This window comes from Lepus europaeus, chromosome 19, assembly GCF_033115175.1.
Source record: "Lepus europaeus isolate LE1 chromosome 19, mLepTim1.pri, whole genome shotgun sequence".
In the NCBI taxonomy this organism is placed as follows: Eukaryota; Metazoa; Chordata; class Mammalia; order Lagomorpha; family Leporidae; genus Lepus; species Lepus europaeus.
Genome location: NC_084845.1, coordinates 54,875,875 through 54,897,828, shown reverse-complemented (window position 1 = coordinate 54,897,828; position 21,954 = coordinate 54,875,875). Strand labels below are relative to the sequence as shown.

At 44.3% G+C, this 21,954-nt stretch overlaps 1 protein-coding gene across 9 annotated transcripts in view; it reads right to left on the bottom strand.

The window, feature by feature from the left end:
- The window catches only part of ZFP90 (ZFP90 zinc finger protein), a 34,878-nt gene that overhangs the window by 9,061 nt on the left and 3,863 nt on the right, over positions 1-21,954 (bottom strand). For 4 of the 9 annotated variants that reach the window (XM_062177916.1, XM_062177915.1, XM_062177920.1 and 1 more), the window contains 3 exons: positions 17,069-17,195; positions 16,662-16,757; positions 6,936-11,274 (listed from right to left, as the gene is read on the bottom strand). In XM_062177916.1, coding sequence (XP_062033900.1) covers positions 9,623-11,274; positions 16,662-16,757; positions 17,069-17,195 — 1,875 coding nt within the window. In that variant the 3' untranslated portion in view covers positions 6,936-9,622. Of the gene's footprint in view, positions 1-6,935; positions 11,275-16,661; positions 16,758-17,068; positions 17,196-17,354; positions 17,372-20,756; positions 20,906-21,954 lie in introns of those variants that run through there. The other 5 variants (XM_062177921.1, XM_062177922.1, XM_062177918.1 and 2 more) reach the window with 4 other exon arrangements.

Below are 21,954 nucleotides of genomic sequence, written 5' to 3'. Positions count from 1 at the left end.
GGGGCGCCAGATTCTGTCCCGGTTGCTCCTCTTCCAATCCAGCTCTCTGCTGTGGCCCAGGAAGGCAGTGGAGGATGGCCCAAGTGCTTGGGCCCTGCACCCACATGGGAGACCAGGAGGAATCACCTGGCTCCTGGCTTCGGATTGTCGCAGTGCACCAGCCATAGCAGCCGTTTGAGGGGTGAACCAAGAAGGAAGACCTTTCTCTCTGTCTCTCTCTCTCTCTCACTGTCTAACTGCCTGGCAAAAAAATAAATAAATAAAAATAAATTTTAAAAAAAAAGAGTAAACAGAGAGGCCAACACCTATGTGACACCTTCTTTTAGCTAATGTTAATGTTTTGCCATATTTACTTTTTTATCTTTATTCATTTTTAAACACAGACCTGTGTGGGAAGAGATGTGGGTGATTGGAAGAGCTCTCCAGACTCCACCTTTTGTCAACCATGGGGGCAGGGATGGGATCCCTTAGGCTGTTTTGCAGAATTGGCAGAACTTTGTGCTTTTACTTTTTAAAATATTTATTTATTTATTTATTTGAAAGGCAGAGCAACAGAGACCTTCCATCTGCTGGTTCACTTCCCAGATGGCTATAACAGCCGGGGCTGGGCCAGGCTGAGGTCAGGAGCCAGGAACCCCATTTGGGTCTCCCGCTTGGGCAGGTACTCACTTGCTGCCTTTCTGAGTCTCCATTGACAGGGAACTGGAATCAGTAGCAGAGCCAAGACCCCAACAAAGGCACTCCGAAATGGGATACAGGCATCCCACGTGGTAACCTATGCCAAATACCACTATGCCAAACGCCTGCCCTCAAATTTTTTTACTCCATTTTCCGAGAACTTTGAGAAGCTCCCTCTGTCTCCTTGTATGCCTTCTTCTATAACTTTATCTTCCACTGTTTTCAATATATTAGCCTTCTGAACACTTGTAAATCCAGCACCATCATTCATTAAATATTTGAGTATTTCCTGTGTGGAGAACACAGCACTGAGCAAAAGATACAAAGTCAGGGCCCTCAGTTGTCAATCATGTGTGCTTTTCTGTATGTTATTCTCAAAAGTAATCCCTCCCCAAATCCCTACCCCGGAGCTCACATCCTAGAGAAGGTAAAATATCCAGAATGTCAGATATCTGTAGGTGTTAAGGACAAAATACAGCTGGGAAGGGAGCTGGGGCACACAGTGAAGGGGTCTGCTGCTTTGATTGGGTAGTAAGGAAGGGCTCTTTGGTAAGAAATAGTTGGGCAAAGATCTGAAGGGGAAGGGGTTAGGGCCAATGTAGAGGTGCTGACGTGGGGCTGGCTGTGTGTGTTTAGTTAACTGCAGGAGCCGGTGGGCCTGGAGCAGAATGGTAAAAAGGGAAGTGGTGAGTCACACAGGCAATACCAGGAGGCAAGTGGTGCCGCTCTGTTGGAGGCTCTTACTTTAGCTTTTGTTAGGTGAAATGGAGAGCCATTACAGGGCTTAGAACAGATGCACGACATCACCTTATGCTTTTACAGTGTCACGCTGGCTGCTGAACTGTGACCACAGAGAGGGAAGATTGGAAGCAAGGAAATCAGTTAGGAAGCTACTGCAAAAATCTGGGCCAGAGGTGTGGTGATGTGGACTAGGATGGTACCAGCAGAGGCCAAATGGAATGGTCACCCTCTTCCATGCTGGAAGTTAGCAGACAGGACTGACTGCAGCTTGGATTCAGTGTGCGAAAGAAAGCAATCACCAGTGGTTGCCCATTTTGGAGCCACTGGAAGCACGGGGTCCCTTTTATCACAGAGAAGACCTAGGGAAGAACATGTTTATGATGGATCTGGGAGGTCCATGAGTTACCTTAGGACACAGTAAACCTGAGACATGCTAGATTTCCAAGTGGAGACTTCAAGTAGGCATTTGTTTATATGATTATGGTATCCTGAACTAGAGACAAAAATGTTGAAGTTGTCAACAAATCGAGCCACGAGATAGGATGAGAGCCCAAACAGGATGACTATTTGCAAAGGAGAGAGCAGCCGGTGCCACGGCTCAATAGGCTAATCCTCTGCGGCGCCGGCACCCCTGGTTCTAGTCCTGGTCGGGGCACCAGATTCTGTCCTGATTGCTCCTCTTCCAGTCCAGCTCTCTGCTGTGGCCTGGGAAGGCAGTGGAGGATGGCCCAAGTGCTTGGGCCCTGCACCCGTATGGGAGATATGGGAGACCAGGAGAAGCACCTGGCTCCTGACTTCGGATCAGCGCAGTGTGTCGGCCACAGTGGCCACTGGGGGGGTGAACCAATGGAAAAGGAAGACCTTTCTCTCTGTCTCTCTCTCTCTCACTCTCCACTCTGCCTGTCAAAAAAAGAGAGAGAGAGAGAGAGCAAGGGATTCAATCACTGCTCTCGGGGAACTTCCATGTCTGGAGTAAGGGAACACTATTTGGGAGAAGTAGCTGTCCAGTGTTGTGGCACAGTGGTTAAGCCACAGCTTGAAATGCCAGCGTCCTGGGGCTGGCGCCATGGCTCACTACGTAAATCCTCCACCTGCGGTGCCGGCATCCCATATGGGTGCTGGGTTCTAGTCCTGGTTGCTCCTCTTCCAGTCCAGCTCTCTGCTGTGGCCCGGGAGGGCAGTGGAGGATGACCCAAGTGCTTGGGTCCCTGCACCCACATGGAAGACCAGGAAGAAGCACCTGGCTCCTGGCTTCAGATCAGCACAGCACTGGCTGTGGTGGCCATTTGGGGAGTGAATGAATGAATGAATAGAAATGCCAGCTTCCTGTATCCGAGAAGTCTCAGCTTCCTAATAGATATGCCTGTGAAGGCAGCAGATGATGGCCCAAGTACTTGGGTCCCTGTCACCCATGCGGGAGACCCAGATGGAGTTCCAGGCTCCTGGCTTCTGCCTGTCAACTCCAGTTTCTGCAGCCATTTGGGAAGTGAACCAGCAGATGGAAGATTTCGCGCGCTCTCTCTCTCTCTCTCTGTGTGTGTGTGTATGTGTATCTAACTCTTCCTTTCAAATAAATTTTAAAAATAAAGTGTTCAGAAATCTAGATCAGTGTAGCCTAGAAGCCAAGTGAAAAATATGTGTCGAGGGCGAGTAAGTGATCAGCTGTATCAGACAATGTTGAAAAGATCAGGGTCAGGGGCTAAAAATGGGTCACTGGGTTAAGCTGCATGGAGTCAATCACTGGTCTTTGATAAGCAGAAACAAAGACTTGAGTGGAGTGATCGTAAAGCGATGGAAGAAGAGAGTTAAAGACCTCTACCAAAGAACCCTGCTTTATTAAGGACATCAGAATAGGGAGTGGTGGGTAGCCGGAGGGGATGTAGGATATGTCCATGTAAGATGAGAAAAATCACTTGCTATTATGCCAGTGGGAAAGAGTCAATAGATAAAAGAAGATTCAGTAACTAGGACAACTGTAGGATATGGTTTAAGGTTGGGATCTACTCCACCAGAGGAAGGGTTGATGTTAGGTAAGAGAACAGTGTCAACCAGAACAAGAAGAGTGCAAGGACCAGATGCACACAGAGGAATTCTTTTCTTCTTGCTTTTCTTTTTCTCAGTTAACTAGGGAACAAGGTCATCGACTGAGGGAGGAATAAGACTTCTTATTACTTCTGAGAAGTAAGATTTAAAATAGCATCCCAGGAGAGTGGGGCAAGGATGAGGAAAACAAATGCTGGAGAGAGCAGACAGGAAATTCAAGGACTAACCAACTTGGTTCTGTTCTTCTCTAGCTGTATTTAGCTGCATGGGTACAGGAGTGGAATTGGTAGAGCTCTTTTAAATGCCCCCCTCCCCCATACTTTAGTTTCTTCATTTAAATAAGACTACTCCACAACTTACTAGCCTATTCACTTTACTGACATTTCTATTGTGTCTGCAATTTTACTTTTTTGTTGTTGTTGTTGTTCTTTTGGACAGTGAGAGTTAGACAGTTAGACAGTGAGAGAGAGAGAGAGAGAGAGAGATCTTCCTTTCGTTGGTTCACCCCCCAAGTGGCCGCCACGGCCGGTGCGCCGCGCCGCGCCGATCTGAAGCCAGGAGCCAGGTGCTTCTCCTGGTCTCCCATACAGGTGCAGGGCCCAAAGACTTGGGCTATCCTCCACTGCCTTCCCAGGCCACATCAGAGAGCTGGACTGGAAGAGAGCAACCGGGACAGAATCCGGTGCCCCAACTGGGACTAGAACCTGGGGTACTGGCACCGCAGGCGGAGGATTAGCCTAATGAGCCTCGGTGCTGGCTGCAATTTTACTCTTTCAAACACTGTTCCAATGAACATCTTCGTGCATGTCTCTGTGCTTACACAGAATTCCTTGTCTAGGATATTTATCTACAAGTGGAATGAATGAGAGTCATATCTCATTCATATGGGTCATGAGATATGCTTATCTTCAATTTTAGTGGGTATTACCAAGTTACTCTCAAAAATGATTCTACCAACTTACCTTCTCAACAGTAGTATATAGAAGTTCTCATTTTCTTCCTTACAGATTTCTAAATTTTATAAGATTCTGATTTCAAGACTGACCAACACTTTATGAGCCAGTTTGTCTCTCAACAAAACTCCACTTGGGGTCAGCGTTGTGGCACAGCAGGTTAAGCTGCCACCTGGGATGCCCACATCTAATACTGGAGTGCCTGGGATGAAGCCCCACCTCTGCTTCCTACCCAGTGTCCTATTCATGCACACCCTGTGAGGTAATGGCTCAAGCACTTGGGTCCCTGCCAAGATGGAATTCTGCGCTCTTGGTGTTGGCCTGGTCCAGCTCCAGCTGTTGCAGACACTTGAGGGGTAAACCAGCAGATGAAGAGCTCTCTTTCTCTGCTGCTGTGCCCTTCAAATTAATAAAAATAAAATAAACTTTCAAGAACTCCACTCCATTATTCACTTAATAAGACTATATTATATGTGCCTAGTATGCTGATAAGCTGGGAAATCAAAAGAGGTAAAACCATAGAAGTGGATTCTGAGTCCCTGGCACTCTAGTGTAGGATCAAGTCAAATAATCACAATCAGAAACTGTGGTAACATGAAGGGTATTAGCAATAATCTATGAAAACTTACAAGAGGGAGACAAACTTGAAGTAGGAGTCATCAAGACCTTTCCTTACGTGACATTTGCACTTGAACAGATGAGTAGGAATTAACCAGATTAGTATGTGTAACAGTCCGCTGCAGCTGTAAAGAACCAAGCATTACTACCACTGATGTACCTAACAAGCAAAAAGTATCTGCTTCGCATCTAGTGCTGGATGCTCTGGCAGATGGAATGCCTGTCCTCGAGTCCTTTCCCAGACTGGATTCCCCTGGATCCCTTCTGCAATTCTGAGACCATCACTGCTGCCCTATTGTATCAGGCTTATTCTTATTCTTGTATGGTCCTCACACCACTATACTACCCCAAACATGCTTGTCTCATAATCCCATATTGGACATTTTATCTCATTCTGGACACCTTAAGAAAAAATTCAATAGAAACAAATAATGGGGTGCAGAAAAAGATAAAGATGCTCAATGTCATTATAAGTTAAAAACCAAAACTAAACCAAATAGTATCTCAATAAGAGAACTTGTTAAAGAGAGAAAGAGACCATCTAATAACATGGAAAACATGATAGGATGGGTTGTTAAAAAAGTATAATGTTAGATTTAATCTGTAGTGTGGCCAAATGTTAACTGATACATTAAGGTAGGAGATTGTGAGTTCAGGAGATTTCTGGAAATTGTCAGAAAAAAATGTCATGGTTTTTCACCTTCTCTATTCAGACTCCAACTTAATCTGTCATCCACACACCCTCAAATGACACTGAGTTACTTGCAGCTCCTTGGAGATAACAGAGCTCTGGAGACATCAGCTAAAATATTAAGAGCTATGCCTTTAAAGTCAGACAACCCCAGGTTCAAAACCTGAATCTGCCTTGGGCAAGTAAAAGTTACATCTTTAGGTCCCTCCCCTGCACTATCAAACAAGGATATAATACAAACATTATGTTTCTATAATCCAAGCAACAGAAACACAAAAAAAATCAGCTTAAGCAAAAAGGATGAATCACTGGGCTGGTAATGACTGATACGTGCTTCAGAAACTGAGCCAGGTTCCAGGACCACAGGGAATAGAAACGAGAACACTACATCAGCCTTATCCTCTCCTACTACAGGAAGCCACTGATTTCTGGCAAGAAATCCAGCTCCTGGAAGCTCTAGGCCTTTATTTCTCTAGTCAAGTTAGCCTTAAATAAGGCCAAGTTTCACTGCCATTTCTACTTTGAAAAAATTCTGGCAAAGGACCCTAACTGGCCTAACGAGGTCACATGCCTGCCCTTAAAACTGTCCCTGGGTCTCAGGGTTAGCCTGACTCACATTCCTGTGGTCAGGACAGTAGGGATTATTACAAGAGGTGGAAAAGCTCGGCAAGGACAAGAACCAGTGCACCACCTTAATCAGCTATAAAGAGTAAATCGAATGCCAGATGTGAAACATGTAGGACAACGTCTTTCGAGCAATAAGCACTCAGTAAATGGTAGCTATTAACTCAGACCTGTGAAAAATAGAATTTAGCAGCTAATTCACCCTTTTAAAAATATGCACCTATTTACTTACTTAGAGGGAAGTGGAGAGAGAGAATCTTTCATTTGCTGGTCACCCCTAAAATGGCCACAACAGCCAGATCTGGGTTAGGCCAAAGACAGGAAGTCCATCCTGGTCTCCTACATGGTTGGCAGGGGTCCAAGTCCTTGGGCCATCTTCCACTGTCTTCACAGGTGCATTAGCAGGAAGCTGGATGGGAAGCAGAGCAGTGGGGCTCTAACTGGCACTCTGATACGGGATGCCAGCATTGCAAGCAGTGGCTTAATCTGCTGCACCACAATGCCAGCTCCAGTCCCTCCTTCCTGATGCACCATTCTCTAATCTTTACCATGTTCTAAAAATTGAAAAAGACAAACTGATTACCACTGGACAGAGATGCCTTTATTGGAAGAATACAATGCTACAAGGATGCATTTCACTTTGCCCTGAAAGGCTGGGTATTCCTAAGTGCATGGTGTGAGGCGCTGGGCTTAGGAGAGTCCTGTTCAATTAGCCACATACATCCTAGGCTTCCTCCTTGTCAATGAAGGTGCGCTGAGATTCACAGTGGTGCTGGACCTAGGCCAGGCACCACAAACAAACCACTGGTATTCTTCAGGTGTTCTGGAACTAAGTTTTTTATAAATTTCCGTAACAAGGTCACCACTTGGTTACAATTCATGCCATTCCTGCAAATAGTCCACATTAGAGGTCCCCAATCAGCAGCACTGTCAGGATTCCTAGGGGAGGGTCTGAGTAGACTCACCCACTGGTAAACCACGTATCAGCCAACACAAGCATGGTCCTGGCATTGTACGTGCTAAGCACTGAGCATCATCAAGGTTTTTTTGGATAATTTCTTGAAAGAACATCTTGGCTTGCAAGTGATAGAATACAGGGCTACACAGCATATTTCAGCCCCCATGCACATTTTCCTCTGCAAAGAATGAAAATACTTGGGAGCCACTTTATGCTATACAGGACAAGAGAAGGGTGATGGATCCTGCCACCTGGCACACCACCCATGTCACTCTTCACTGAGAATCATAATTAGGTCTAAGGAATTTTGCCTCTGAGAGGGGTAAACACCTCTTTAGTGAACAGGTTAACACTCACAGTTGTTTCCAAGTCTGCCTGTAATGTTGGTGTCAATGAACCAACAAAGTTTCTAGAAATTCATTTAGACTATCTATGCGATGGGAGGCATTAGGAGACATTGAGAATTGGAGTGGTGGGGCCGGTGTTACGGCATAGTGTGTAAAGTCACTGCCAGCGACAGACATTCCATATGGGCTCTGGGTCAAGTTGAGTCCCAGCTGCTTCACTTCTGATACAGCTCCCTGCTAATGTGCCTAGGTGCCTAGGAAAGCAATGAAAGACGACCCAAGTGGGAGACCCAGGTGGAGTTCCAGGTGCCTGGCTTCAGCTTGGCCCAGCCCTGAACGTTGCAGCCATTAGGGAGTGAACCAGAGGATGGAACATCTGTCTCCATCTCTCTAATTGTGCTTTTCAAGCAAAATAAAAAGAACTGGAGTGGGCCACTGAAGCTTACCTAGATCATGCTTTAATCATAGGAAAGAATCATAGAAATAAAATAAGCTGGTTTTTTTTTTTTAAAGATTTATTTGAAAGGTGGAGTTACAGAAACAGAGAGAGGCAGTCTTTGATCTGCTGATTCACTCCCCAAATGGCTGCAATGCCAGGACTGGGCCAGGATGAAGCCAGGAGCCAGGAGCTTGGATGCAGGGGCCCAAGCACTTGGGCCATCTTCTGCTACTTTCCCAGGCACATTAGCATGGTGCTGGATCAGAAGTGGAGCAGCTGGTACTGGAACCAGCACCCACATGGGATGCCGGTCCTGCAGGCAGTGGCTTAACCCACCACATCACAGTGCTGCCAACAAGCTAGTATTTTTATGGTGAAATATTTGCGCACAAAATGAGTCAATACATGTTGTTTCTCTAAATGGAGTCAGATAATATATGGCAAAAAGTAGCTGGATTTTTATGTCTGTGTAACAAAACTGATTTGGGGAACATTCTCCTCTTAGTTTTTTCCTACTGATCTGATATATAAAGCTTAGGTCAGTGCGTTTTCAGAGGAGTGCCCTAAAAAGCACAAGAGGACTTAGTAGTTCTATGAAACTGACATGTTAGCTCTATGTAAACTTCTAACTGGGAAAAGGAAAAATAGTCACCAGAAGCTCAACTATCAAAAGCTGCCATTGATGTTCTGGTTTGTAATCTTCCAACAAGTTGATTTAAATAGGCCTGTGGCAAAGCTGCATACATCTTGCTTCTTATGCTTTTAGGAATTTCTAAGTGCTCAACTCAAGGGTGCTTATTAAATGCTTGGGTATCTGATTCATTTAAAAATTTATTTTAAAGACTTCTAAATTCCAAAAAACCCTTCTGTCACAATGCCATGGGGACAAAGATCCAGGAGACCTGCATTCTCCAATCCACTTAGCTCTTATGGGCTGTCCCATACTGTGCAAACCACTTCAAATCTTTGGCTTTGTCTCTTTATCTGTACAATGAAGTGGTTATGCTACTTAAACTAATTCTTTGAATGGCAAATTTCTGCAGGTGGAGTTGGTTTCCACAGTGGATTTACTTTAAGAGTTGTAGTTGTCAAGCAATTTTTAAAAATGACTTTTGGTCATTACTGGAGGAGTTTTATTTTTTAAAAAAGACTGTAAACAGGGTTACACATCAAGTGGTTGAAACTTGGTGATCTCATATATATATATATATATACATACATATATATATGTATGTATATATATATACATTCAAAAGCTTTATAAAATCCAATATATAGGCATATCATCTTCAACTGGCTATAATGCTGTCTGTAGTCAGTGTTACAGCTGCTTGTAATCAAATATGCATGTGGCTTTTATTAAAAAGACATCTGTCTAGTGGCACACAGTTTTCTCCACACACAATATACAAGTTTTCATCACACACAAGTCATTAGATTCTCAAACCCTCTCCAGTAAGAATGCTGTGGCCCTGAACCAGAACAGCATTTTAGCTAAAGCTTTCTACACATTCCTTAGTTTCAGGGTTCCTAGAGTTTATTTCGTGCATGAATTCTCTGGTGTTTGGTGAGAGCTGAGCTTCGACTGAAATTCTTCCCACATTCCTTACAAGCATAGGGTTTTTCTCCAGTATGAATTCGCTGATGATCATGCAGGTTGGTTTTCTTTCGAAAGGCGCGCCCACATTCGTTACATTCATAGGGTTTCTCTCCAGTATGAGTTCTCTCGTGCTGAATAAGGGATGAACTTTGACTGAAAGCTTTCCCGCAGTCAATACATTCATAGGGTTTCTCGCCAGTATGGGTTCTCTCATGCTGAGTAAGCGATGAGCGTCGACTGAAGGCTTCTCCACACTCATTACATTCATACGGTTTTTCTCCAGTATGAATTCTGTGATGCTCTATGAAACTGGTACTCCTTTTGAACGCCTTCCCACATACATTACACTGATAGGGTTTCTCTCCGGGATGAGAAATAGTTTGACTAAAGGCCTGCTCACAGTCATAGGGGTTCTCTCCAGTATGGATCCTCTGATGGTCAGTGAAGTCTGTAATGTGACTGAAGTCTTCCCCACAGTCGTTACAATGGTAGGATTTCACTTCAGTCACAGTACTTTCCTCCTGAGTAAGAGAGGAGGTGTGCTTGAAATCTATGCTGTAGCTATTGCTTTGGTAAGGTTTGCCTCTCTTATGAATCCTCATATGCTTATAAAGGGATGGGCTCTGACCAAAAGCCCGCCCACATATGCTACATTCAAAAGGTTTCTCTCCAGTATGAGTCCTCTCGTGTTGGACTAGGGAAGAACACCGACTAAAGGCTTTCCCACATTCCTTACACTGGAAGGGTTTCTCTCCACTGTGTGTGACCTCGTGTTGAGTGAGGGATGTGCCATGCCTGAAGGACCTCCCACACAGATTACATCGATAGGGCTTCTCACCGGTGTGAATTCTCTGGTGTTGAACAAGGGACGAACTGCGCTGGAAGGCTTTGCCGCAGAGACTACACTGGTAGGGTTTCTCTCCAGTATGAGCATTCTCATGCTGCCCAAGGGATGAGCTGTGCCTGAAGGCCTTTCCACACACATTGCATTCAAAGGGTTTCTCCCCAGTGTGAATTCTCTGATGCTCCGTCAGTTGTGTCTTCCACAGGAAGGTTTTCCCACAGTCAGTACACTCATGATGTTTCTTTCCAGGATAAATTCCCTGATCTGTACCAGTAGGGTAAGCACCCTCTCCTTTATGTGTTTTCTCATGTTTGGTAAGTGATGATCGATGAATAAAGGCTTTCCTACATTTATTACACTTATATGGTTTCTTCTTTGCAAGGGCATTGTTTTGATTAAGTAAGTCTGAATTATGTCCCAAATTGTTTCCAAGCGTCTCACATTCACTAGGCCTTATTCTTGAAGGAATGTTTAGTTGTGTAAGCAGGTCTTTATTCAACCTAGAATCTTCACTGAATTTATTTTGCTCAAAACTTTTCTCTGGTGTGATTATTTTCTTCTGGGCAGATGCCTCTGGCCCCAGATGTCTCTTCCAGTTTTCCTGGTGCCTTTCTAACTGGCTACTAACATCACAGGTGTCTTCTAAAGTGGCACCGGAGAGACCTTCTGTGCTACGGGACACTTCAGCTATGCCCTTATGAAGACTTGATGATTTGGCTTCACTCCTGGTCTTCCAGTCTGAAAGAAATTCAAAGTGAAAAGATCTCCTGTTCCCTCCTGTTGAGACAAACTGCTAGAGAAGGATGATGAAATGAAAAAGATATAAATTACCCATGACTGTTTTGAAATTAGTCCCATAGCATGGGGAGAAGAGCTAAAATGGAGGAAAGGAAAGCAATGAAGATTGCCAACCCAGAGTGTGTGCTAAGTCCAGAGAATGAAGGAAGTCCACCCAGGAGGGCTAATTTGCGTATAAAGACATATGTGAGCATGAGGGTGTTAGCAATGCAAATGGAATAGCATTATAGTCCATCTTGTAATATTTCATCTGCTTTCCATGCCTCTGGTCCATTTCATAACCCACCACAAAATCTACCTTCCTAATAAACCCATTTCATAATTTCTATTTCATTTGTATTTATTTGAAGTGCAGAGAGACAGAGAAACATCTTCTATCTGCTGGCTTATTCCCCAAATGCCTGTGATGCTTGGGCTGGACCAACACAATGTTAGGAGCCCAGAACTCAATCCAGGTCTTCTACCTGGGTGGCAGGAATGCAAGTACTTGAGGAACCATCCGCTGCCTCCCAAGGCATGCCACCAGCAGGAAGCTGAAATCAGAAATAGGAAGCCAGGACTTGAATGCAGGCACTCTAATACAGTGATGTGGGTGTCCCAAGCAGCATCTTAACCACTATACCAAACACCCATCCCAAGGCAGATCATCTTTCCCCTTAGCATTTGGCTGTGATTTTAGTCTATCTGAACTCTGATTCTATTTTAATCACCTTTACATACTGACCCAAAGGATTTATTTCAATCTGCCTAATAAATGGATCGCTAAGTCCCTGTTTTTATCTCAGAATATATCAATAACATAGAATTAATTAACTTATAGGTTTTAAGAAGGGTAACATTTAAATACTAAGGACAGAGAACTTCTTGGAGTGATGGAAATGTTCCATATCAATAGGAATTTGGGTTACAAATTGGGCTTCAAAGTGAATACACTTCTTAAAACCCAACTGTATCGGCCGGCGCCGTGGCTTAACAGGCTAATCCTCCGCCTTGCGGTGCCGGCACACCGGGTTCTAGTCCCGGTTGGGGTGCCGGATACTATCCCGGTTGCCCCTCTTCCAGGCCAGCTCTCTGCTATGGCCCGGGAAGGCAGTGGAGGATGGCCCAAGTGCTTGGGCCCTGCACCCGCATGGGAGACCAGGAGAAGCACCTGGCTCCTGGCTTCGGATCAGCGAGATGCACCGGCCGCAGCGGCCATTGGAGGGTGAACCAACGGCAAAAAGGAAGACCTTTCTCTCTGTCTCTCTCTCACTATCCACTCTGCCTGTCAAAATAAAAAAAAAATTAAAAAAAAAAAACCCAACTGTATCGTACAATTAAGAGTTGTACATTTTACTATGACATTTTCTCTTTTTTTGCTTTTTCAATTCATTTATTCAGAAGGTAACAAAATCAATTCTGAAAATAGTTCGCTTAACAAATAGCATGTATACTGTGCAAACAGAACCGATGAGCTCAATAAAAGCAGGAAATCTATAAATTGCTACAAACCACAGCTTGTTATGGATGTTACAGAAAATTTCTTTAGAAAATTCAAGTTACTTTTTTTTTGACATTTTCTTAAAAAGAATCATAAATAAATATTGAACACCAATGAATGACATGCATGCCGAGTATGAAAAGTATTCACACTTGCAACTTACTTGGAAATGCATCAAAAAGTGTCAGAAGGTGGGCATTTCATTAAGCCACTAAGCTGCTTGTTAGGATACCCATGTCCCATATTTCATGCCCACCTCCAGCTTCCTGCTAGTGTAGATCCTAGGAGGCAGCAGCAATGGCTCAAGTAGCCAGATTCCTGCAACCCACATGGAAGACCAGGATTTAGTTCCCAGCTCCCACTAGCCTTCCCCAAACCCCTGCCACTGTGAACATATGGGGAGTAAAGCAGTGGTCAGCAGCGTTCTCTTTCAAATGAATAAATAAATAAAAAGACAGATATCTTACTTTTTTACTTAAAGCAACATAGATGTATAGATATGTGATAAAGCAAATATAATGAAATCTGAATAAATGTGGTAATCTTAATAGTGGATATGTGGCATTCACTGTGTAAGCTTTTCAATTTTTCTATATATTTGAAAATTTTCAAAATAACATGTTGGGAAAGGAAAAGAAAACAACTAAGGGGCCCTAAACCCCAAATTCCTTACCTTGCAACAAAAATCAGTTCTAATCTAAAGGCAGAGAATGCTTTGTATTTTTTTTAGAATCCTTCCCAGTGGGACATTCAAGAAATATTTGTTGAATGAATGAGGAAATTCTCTCCCCAGCCACATTCCCTAACAATCAATCAAGGTATTTCTGTCTGCCTTCTATATTCTCTGCAACACACAAAGAATGTATAGGAAGATAATAACAGGCTCTTCCTCTAGGAGCTTGAAATCTAGGAATAGAATCCAATATTTTGACAAGCAAAAAAAATGAAGAACTACTGGATGGCACAATATTAAATCTGAGTTTGTATAGTGGAGATGATATAAAATGCTATTTGAAATCAGGGAAGGACCCAATAAAAGCACATTTGTATTAGTTTCACAAGTTAATAGACCTTGACCTAAACAAAGCGATGCTCTGGATGGGCAGAACATACTTCTATTACCAATTAAGGGAAAGTATATGTTACTTACAGGGAATGTTAGAAGAAGTTCAGCCTAAAGGGAATTTGTTTCAGCAGGAATAGAAAGATAACAGTGGAAGGTGTGAGAGGAAACCTTTCAATAAGGGGAGTTTCTATTTTCCATAATGAGGTTCAGGGAGTATTAGCAAGGTCTTGTTAAGAGGTAGGTAGGTGACTTACGAAGTTACAGCATTAAAATACAACATGGCCCATCAAAATATTATACAATGGAATATCATTCTACAATGAAAAGGAATAAGATACTAACACAGGCTACAATAGGAATGAACCTTGAAAAGGTAATGCAATTGAAAGAAAACAGTCATGTTATATGGTTTTTTTCATACATAATGTGCAGAACACACATCCATAGTGACAGACAGCTGACTGAAGGTTGACAGCTGGCAGAGGCTGACAGGCATGGGGTTTAAGAAGTGCCTGTTAATGGGCACGGCCTTTTCTTGTACAGATTAAAATGTTCTTAAATTAAATAGTGGTGGTGTTTCCACGATTCTGTGAATACAGGAAAAACCAGACTTGGACACTTTCATAGGGTAAATCTTATGGTACATGATTTATAAAACAAAAATGGTGTAACTTTAAAAATCCAATATGTATTATAAAAAGACATAAGGAGTACTTCCAGCTGGGAATCACAGCCTCGGGCCTCATCTAGGATGTCCCCAGCAGAAGTTAAAAGGCAAAAAACATCAGACACTCCTTAAGGAGGAAAAGAACCTGGGTTGAAAGAAAAAAAGATTAAACTGATTATGGACTCTGGCCTGAGGGGTTAGAAACTCAATGCTTTTTAATAGGTCCAGGTAGTAATGGGAGACCAGTAAGGTGGCTCAATGTGCTGGCTGAGAATTAGAGCGAGTGTTTCTAATTTTATGTGCCCTTGGCACCCATTTTTAAACATAAGCTTAACTTCTCATTGCAGATGCACGGCTCAGTCTCCTCAAATAGCTGCAGCTGGTGGCCAGAGATGACAACCTTAGAGGGCTCTCTCCAGCCTACGAGACTGGGCTTCCTGCTTTCCCACAGCTCCCATCTAACGGGCCATTCCAACATTTGCCCTTAAGATGACCATTTCTCAGTCACAGCAGGACCTCCTGGAACTACTGCTTTAAACCCACCAATTAAAACCCCCTGCATAAAATATGTTCAGATAATGCTCTGGACCCAATAAAAGCACTGGCCCATGGGTCTCCCCACAACCCCACCACCTCTGTCTGCACTTACTCCCTGACCTCCACGTGTGTCTTCTAGGCATGTAATACACCTAGAGTCTGGAAGTACTAAAATATCTCCTGAACTGTCCCACTGTGGTACTGTCATTGAAGTCCTGTCTACAATATGACCTCTGGCAGGGAGGTGCATACCAAGGGATCCCTTGTTGATGCTATTGTGCCTGGGCCTCTGCTGGCTACCAGAAACAGCAGGTACCAGCTGAGCTGATACTGAAGCTCAAGGAGTTACATTCGAAACAAGAATTTAAAAATGATGAATTCAGAGTTTACATATTCTATATGAACTTCATGAGACTTCTAAGTGGAGAGATCTTATGAGAAGAAAAAAAAAAAAAAAAAAAAAGTGACCAGGGTACAAATAAGGGAGATGGGAGATTCCTGAGTCTACAACACAGACCAACAGGCTGCATCTATCAGAAGGCAGGCATCCTTGTAGGGGGGGAACAGAGAGAAGGGGGAGGAGGCTGGAGGGCAGGTTCCTTCAGGAAGATTCACTTACTGGAGAAAGCAAGAAAAGCCAAAGACCTAAAGCCAGGAAGCACTCAACAAGTCAGAACACCAGGCGAGGATGAGCCTATAGGAGGTGGAGGCAGTGAGTCAAACCTGCACAGGGGGCAGGTGTTGGCTCAGTGGTTAAAGAGCCATGGGGGACGTGTGCCTCTCATACTGGAGTTTGAGTCCCGGCTCCATTTCTGATTCCAGCTTCCTGGAATGTACATTCTGGGAAGCAGCAGATGAGGCTCAAGTCCTTGGCTCCCAGCCCCTGACGTGGGAGATGGGTTGAATTCCCACTTTCCTGGCTTGGAGCTGGGTGCCCTGGCTGTGTGAGCATTTGGAGACTAAACCAGTGGATCAAAGATTCTCTCTCTCTCTCTCTCTCTGCCTTTCATATAACATGAAAAATTTGTTAAAAACCTAACAGACATAAGCTGGAAGGAGGATGGTGCTGCTCCCTAGACAGAGGTTTAAAGAGTGTGGTCAGGGAAAGGAAATTCAAGGCAGGTTATAAAGGGAGGAAGACTCAAGGCTGTGGGTATTTCCTGTACGTCTAGGGCACAAGACAGTGAAAGAAACTATACACAACAAGGAGGAGACACAGAGTTTAACTCCTATCTGAATGAGTGAGAAAAGGGCCTTTAAATAATGAAGAGTCTAAGGATACCAGAGGAGAAAATAACCCAGCAAGGAGGGCTACAGAATAGGCAGAGATGGTATTCTAAATGCAGGACAAGGGCTACTTTCAGAAAAGAAAAAGAGGTACCCTCTTCTCTAAGACCTGCTGACAGCAAGAGCACTCTACTGAAGAACAGACACACAGAGGTGTCCCCAGGAACATGGCTTCAGCTCTCCATGCAGGTCTAAGAGCTCTCAAGTCAGGGACTCCAAGGTACTTCCCCCTCCCTCAGCTGTGCCATTACCTGCATTGATTCCTCCCTGCCTGATTCTCACTCATTTACCTGCACAGAAGGTTCTCTGGATTTCTCCCTCTGATATCCACGGCTCTTCTCCTTGTTCCAACTTGAAGATCACCTCTGGCTTGGAAACTTGATATCCTGCTCATGGGTGAACACACAAGATGTGGTTGTTTGTGCAGGTAGACAGAGTACCCTCCTATAAGTCACTACTAGCCATTGATCCTCAGGAACTCCGAAGGAAAGGGTGCAGCTTGAGGTATCATGGAACCAGCTCCCTTTCTCCAGTTCTGCAATTGCACAGGCTCAATTCCTATAAAGCTAGATCCCAAAGAGATGACCAAACTCTGACTCCTGAACCCACTTAGTTACCCAAGCTATGAGCGTAACTGTAGCAGCAGAGAAAGGAGGGACCCGCCAACAGACACGACTCTGAAAGAAGTGGTGCTTACCAAGAGCTACCAGGTGGCTATAGTTCTCCAGCATCACATCCTTGTACAACGTTCTCTGCGCAGAGTCCACGTGGTGCCATTCCTCCCTGGTGAAGTCCACGGCCACATCTCTGAATGTTACTGATTCCTGTGGACCACATTCCTGCTCAACAAGGGATCGACCCCATCAATGTTCCCAGGGCAATACTATGAACATACTGTGAGATGTATCAGAAGTGGTGACCACACATGTGCTGTCCTGTGGTGGGGCGGGACACACATGGGGTTTTATGCACTAGCCACTTACCTAATGTTGTAGAGGATCTGGTGTGGCCAGCAGGAAAGTCATGAGGGGGTAATCTGTCCCGCAAACATGCATACCCACTTAGATATCCTCCCGACGCCGTGCAAAGCCAAGCCTTTTATATAATCAGCAACCAGTTCCTTGCTGCCCTTCCACTTCCTTTGTATGAAGTACAGTGTGGAGTAAAAAGGGAGGGCTCATCTTCACCCTCATAACTAATTCCACTTTACTCCCCAGAAGAAATCACTCTTCATAGTTTAGTGTACACACTTGGAGTCCCTTGTCTATGTTTTACACACACACAAATTGTTTTATAAAACACCATACATATTGCTTTACAACTTGTTTCTACATTTAACTAAGTATCTTAGAGATCTTTCCATAAAGACTTATATAATTTTATTTCTTCTTGGTTTGAACTGCTTTACAGTACTCCATAGTACAGTTGTATTATGAGGGACCCACTCCATAAAACCAAGAGAACCCTTCTGGACTAAGAATAAAATTCAGGAGCCGGCGTTGTGGCACAGTGGGTTAAGCCTCTGCTTGAGATGTTGACACCCATATCAGAGTGCTAATTCAAGTCCCAGCTGCTTTGCTTCTGATCCAGCTCCCTGCTAATGCAACTTGGGAAGGCAGCAGAAGATGGTCCAAGTACTTGGGCCCCTGCCACCCAAGTAGCAGACTGGGAGGGAATTCCTGGCTCCAGGCTTCAGCCTGGCCCAGACCTGGCTGTTGTGGCCATTTGGGGAGTGAACTAGAGGACAGAAGATCTCTCTCTCTCTCTCATGCTCACTCTCCCTGTTTATCTGCCTTTCAAATCAATGAGTAAATAAATCCTTAAAAAAATAAAATTCCAACTCCCTCATCACTCACTAGGCTGTAGCCACACTGATTTTGCTGTTTCTTGACTATATCAAGCTATGTGATATGTATAAAATATAAAGCAATTTTGGAATATTAGTATCAAAAAGAATTAAAACACATCATTAGCAATTTAAAAAGTGATTACATGTAGAAATAATACCCTAGATATGGCAGGTTAAATTATATATTATTAAACTTAATTTCCCTTGTTTCTTTTTAGATAGTGGCTACTGGAACACTTAATATTACAATGTAGCTATATTTCTTTTGGGCAGCACTATTCCAGATTATTATAGATCCCTACTTCAGGCCATTCTCCTTGGGCTACTGAATCACCTTTCTATCAAATTTGTCTCCTGCCACACATACCATGTCTCTGCCACGAGGACTCTTTGCCCCAACAACATTATTCTATTTTGTGTCTTCCTCCCTTCATGCAACCTATTGAGTACGATCTTTCTTTCTTTTAAGATTTATTTATTTGAAAGGCAGAGTAACAGACAGGAGAGACAGAGAGAGAGAAAGGCTCCTCCATCCACAGGTTCCCTCCACAAATGGCTACCAACAGTTGGGGCTGAGCCAGACCAAATCAGAACCCAGGACCCCATCTGGGTAGCAGGAGCACAAGTACTTGGGTCATCACCTGTTTTTTTTTTTTTTTTTTTTTTTTTTTGACAGAGTGGACAGTGAGAGAGAGACAGAGAGAAAGGTCTTCCTTTTTGCCGTTGGTTCACCCTACAATGGCCACCGCGGCCGGCGCATCGCGCTGATCCAAAGTCAGGAGCCAGGTGCTTCTCCTGGTCTCCCATGGGGTGCAGGGCCCAAGCACTTGGGCCATCCTCCACTGCCTTCCCGGGCCATAGCAGAGAGCTGGCCTGGAAGAGGCACAACCGGGACAGAATCCGGTGCCCCAACTGGGACTAGAACCCGGTGTGCCGGCGCCGCAAGGTGGAGGATTAGCCTGTTGAGCCACGGCACCGGCCCCACCTGTTGTTTTCTCAGGTATATTAGCAGGGAGCTGGATTGGAAATGGAACAGCTAAAACTCGAAACAGCACCCCGTTTTGGGATGCCAGCATTGCCAGATGTGGCTTACTCTGATGCACCTCCACACCAGCACCATGACTCAATGTTTTCCCTCAGCTCTATGTGAAAAAAAGCCTCACTGTCATTCTAGAACAAGCAAAGCGGTCCTTTCCCCATCCTCCCTTGGCATTTCATCCACATCTCTACTGCAGAACTGCAGCCATCTGTCCACAAATAAGTGTGCAGAGATGGTCAAGAATGACCTGGGCAACTGTTCTCACCTGCCCATGCACAGAGGGCTGTCAGGCATCTTTTAAAAGCTCTTCAGGTAGTTCACAATGAAAGAACAACAGCAAAGATTTATTTAAAATTTTTATTTACTTATTCTTTATTTATTGAGATGCAGAGAGAGGGAGAGAGAGAAATCTCCTATCCACTGGTTCACTCTCCAAATGCCCATAGCTGTCGGGCCTGGGCCAGGCTGAAGCCAAAGCTGAAACTGGGAACTCAATCCAGGTTTCTACTATGGGTGGCAGGAACCCAAGTACTTGAACCTCGCTTGCTGTCCCCCTCTTCAGGATGCACATTAGCAGGATCCACATTAGTGGAACTGGGAGCAGAGACAGGATCAAACCCAGGTTCCGATATGGGAAGCGAGCATCCCAAGCAGTGTCTTAACCACGGCACTAAACGCCTGCCTCCAACAGAGAAGACTTACAAAACACGCAGCACAGACCAGGCACGGGGCTTAGTTGTTCATGTGCTCCCTCTTCCTGATCGCCTCACTGCCGCTTTAGCACTGCCCCACAGGAAGCGGGTACCACGTGCAGCTGGCCCTGGCGGGGGGCCCTAGATGAGAGCCACTCCTGGCAAGGAGCAGGGGCTCAGAGATGTCTCCCGAGTGAGGCAGTGGAACAGTTCTGACTGGGGGAAAGTGAGGAGCTGCCTTGAGGCTAAAAAATCATGGGGGTTAGTGAATGAACTTCCTAGACCATAAAAAGCAGGGGCAAGCAGAAAAATGATGATACTGTCGCCAAACCGAAAAGTTGGTTCCTCTCAAATGTCAGCCACATGGAAAAACCTCTGATATATATAGTTAAAGAAAAATTTTTAAAATGAATTTAAAGATGGAAGGAGAAACAAAATAGTAAAATGACACTAACAGTACATTAGGGAGTCGGAAAATCTTAATGAAGAATGGGTGTTCTAAATTATCAATGTTGACATAAAAACCTTAATAATTGAGGTGTACACAGAGAAAATTGTTCCCAAATCATCCTCTCTATAAAAATCCTAGGCCAAAGTGTTTTATGTGTAAATCCTTTCAAAAGACTGAGAAAGATGAAAAGTAACCTGAATGTTTCCGTAAGTTAAGGAGATGCTTGATACCAAAGCCTGTCAAAGAGATCTCGTTCTCTGCTGGCTACTTCAGTTAAGAAGAGAGATGCAGGGGCAGGTGTTTGGCCTAATGGTTAAGACACCGGTTAGGATGCTCTGTCCCATAATGGAGTACCTGGGTTCAATCCTCAACTCCAGCTCTTGACTACAGCTTCCTGGGAGGCAGTGGTGAAGGCTCAAGTAGTTGGTTTCCAACTTTGGCATCCTTCCTCTCTGGGTATTTGGGGACAGATAAGTGAATACGTTCTCTGTGTGTCTCTCTGCCTTTCAAAAAAAAAAAAAAAAAATTACAGATGTAAAGTCTCTTCAATTGCACAAGTATTCTTAAAATAATTACCTGGGATAACCAAGTGGGACTTTATCCCAATATTATTCATAATAGTAAAACAAAATTTGGGGACAGCATGGCAGCACAGTGGGTAAAGTCCCCGCCTACAACACCAGTATCAATATGGGCACCAGTTTGAGTGCTGGCTGCTCCACTCCCAATCCAGCTCTCTGCTAATATACCTGGGAAAGCAGCAGATGACCAAATGCTTGGGCCCCTGCACTCACTTGGGATACCAGGATGAAGCTCCTGGCTTTGGACTGGTTCAGCCCTGGCTGTTGTAGCCATTTGGGGGAATGAACTAACGTTTTTCTTTCTTTTTTTTTTTTTTAAAGATTTATTTTATTTATTTGAAAGACAGAATTACAGAGAAAGGTAGAGACAGAGAGAGAGGTCTTCCATCCGATGGTTCACCTCCCAGAGGCGCCCAAGGACTCAGGCCATCTTCCACTACTATCCCAGGCCATCGCAGAGAGCTGGATCGGAAGAGAAGCAGCCGGAACTAGATCGGCACTCACATGGGATGCTGGGGCTTCAGGCCAGAGCATTAACCCGCTGTGCCACGGCGCAGGCCCCCAACTTTTTTTCTTAAAATATTGGGATGTCCCATATCAAAGTGCCTGGGTTGAATCCCAGTTACTCGGCTTCCAACCCAGCTTCCTGCCAATGTGCACCCTGGGAGGCAGCAGGTGATGGATCCCTGCCGCCCACACAGGAGACCCAGCTGAAGTTCTGGGCTCCTGGCTTCGGCCTGGCCCAGACCTGGTGTAGCAGACATTAGGGAATGAACCAGTGGATGGAAGATCTCTCTTTTTGTCTGTCACTCTGCCTTTAAATAAATAAAAATAAATACGTTAAAAAATTCATAAGAAAGAAAAACCCTCATAAAAATCATATGCAATTTAAAATAGGTTATAACTGAAAATGTTTGAGGGGAAAACATGCATAGGGAGAAAAGAAGGAAATTCATCAAACCACATACAGA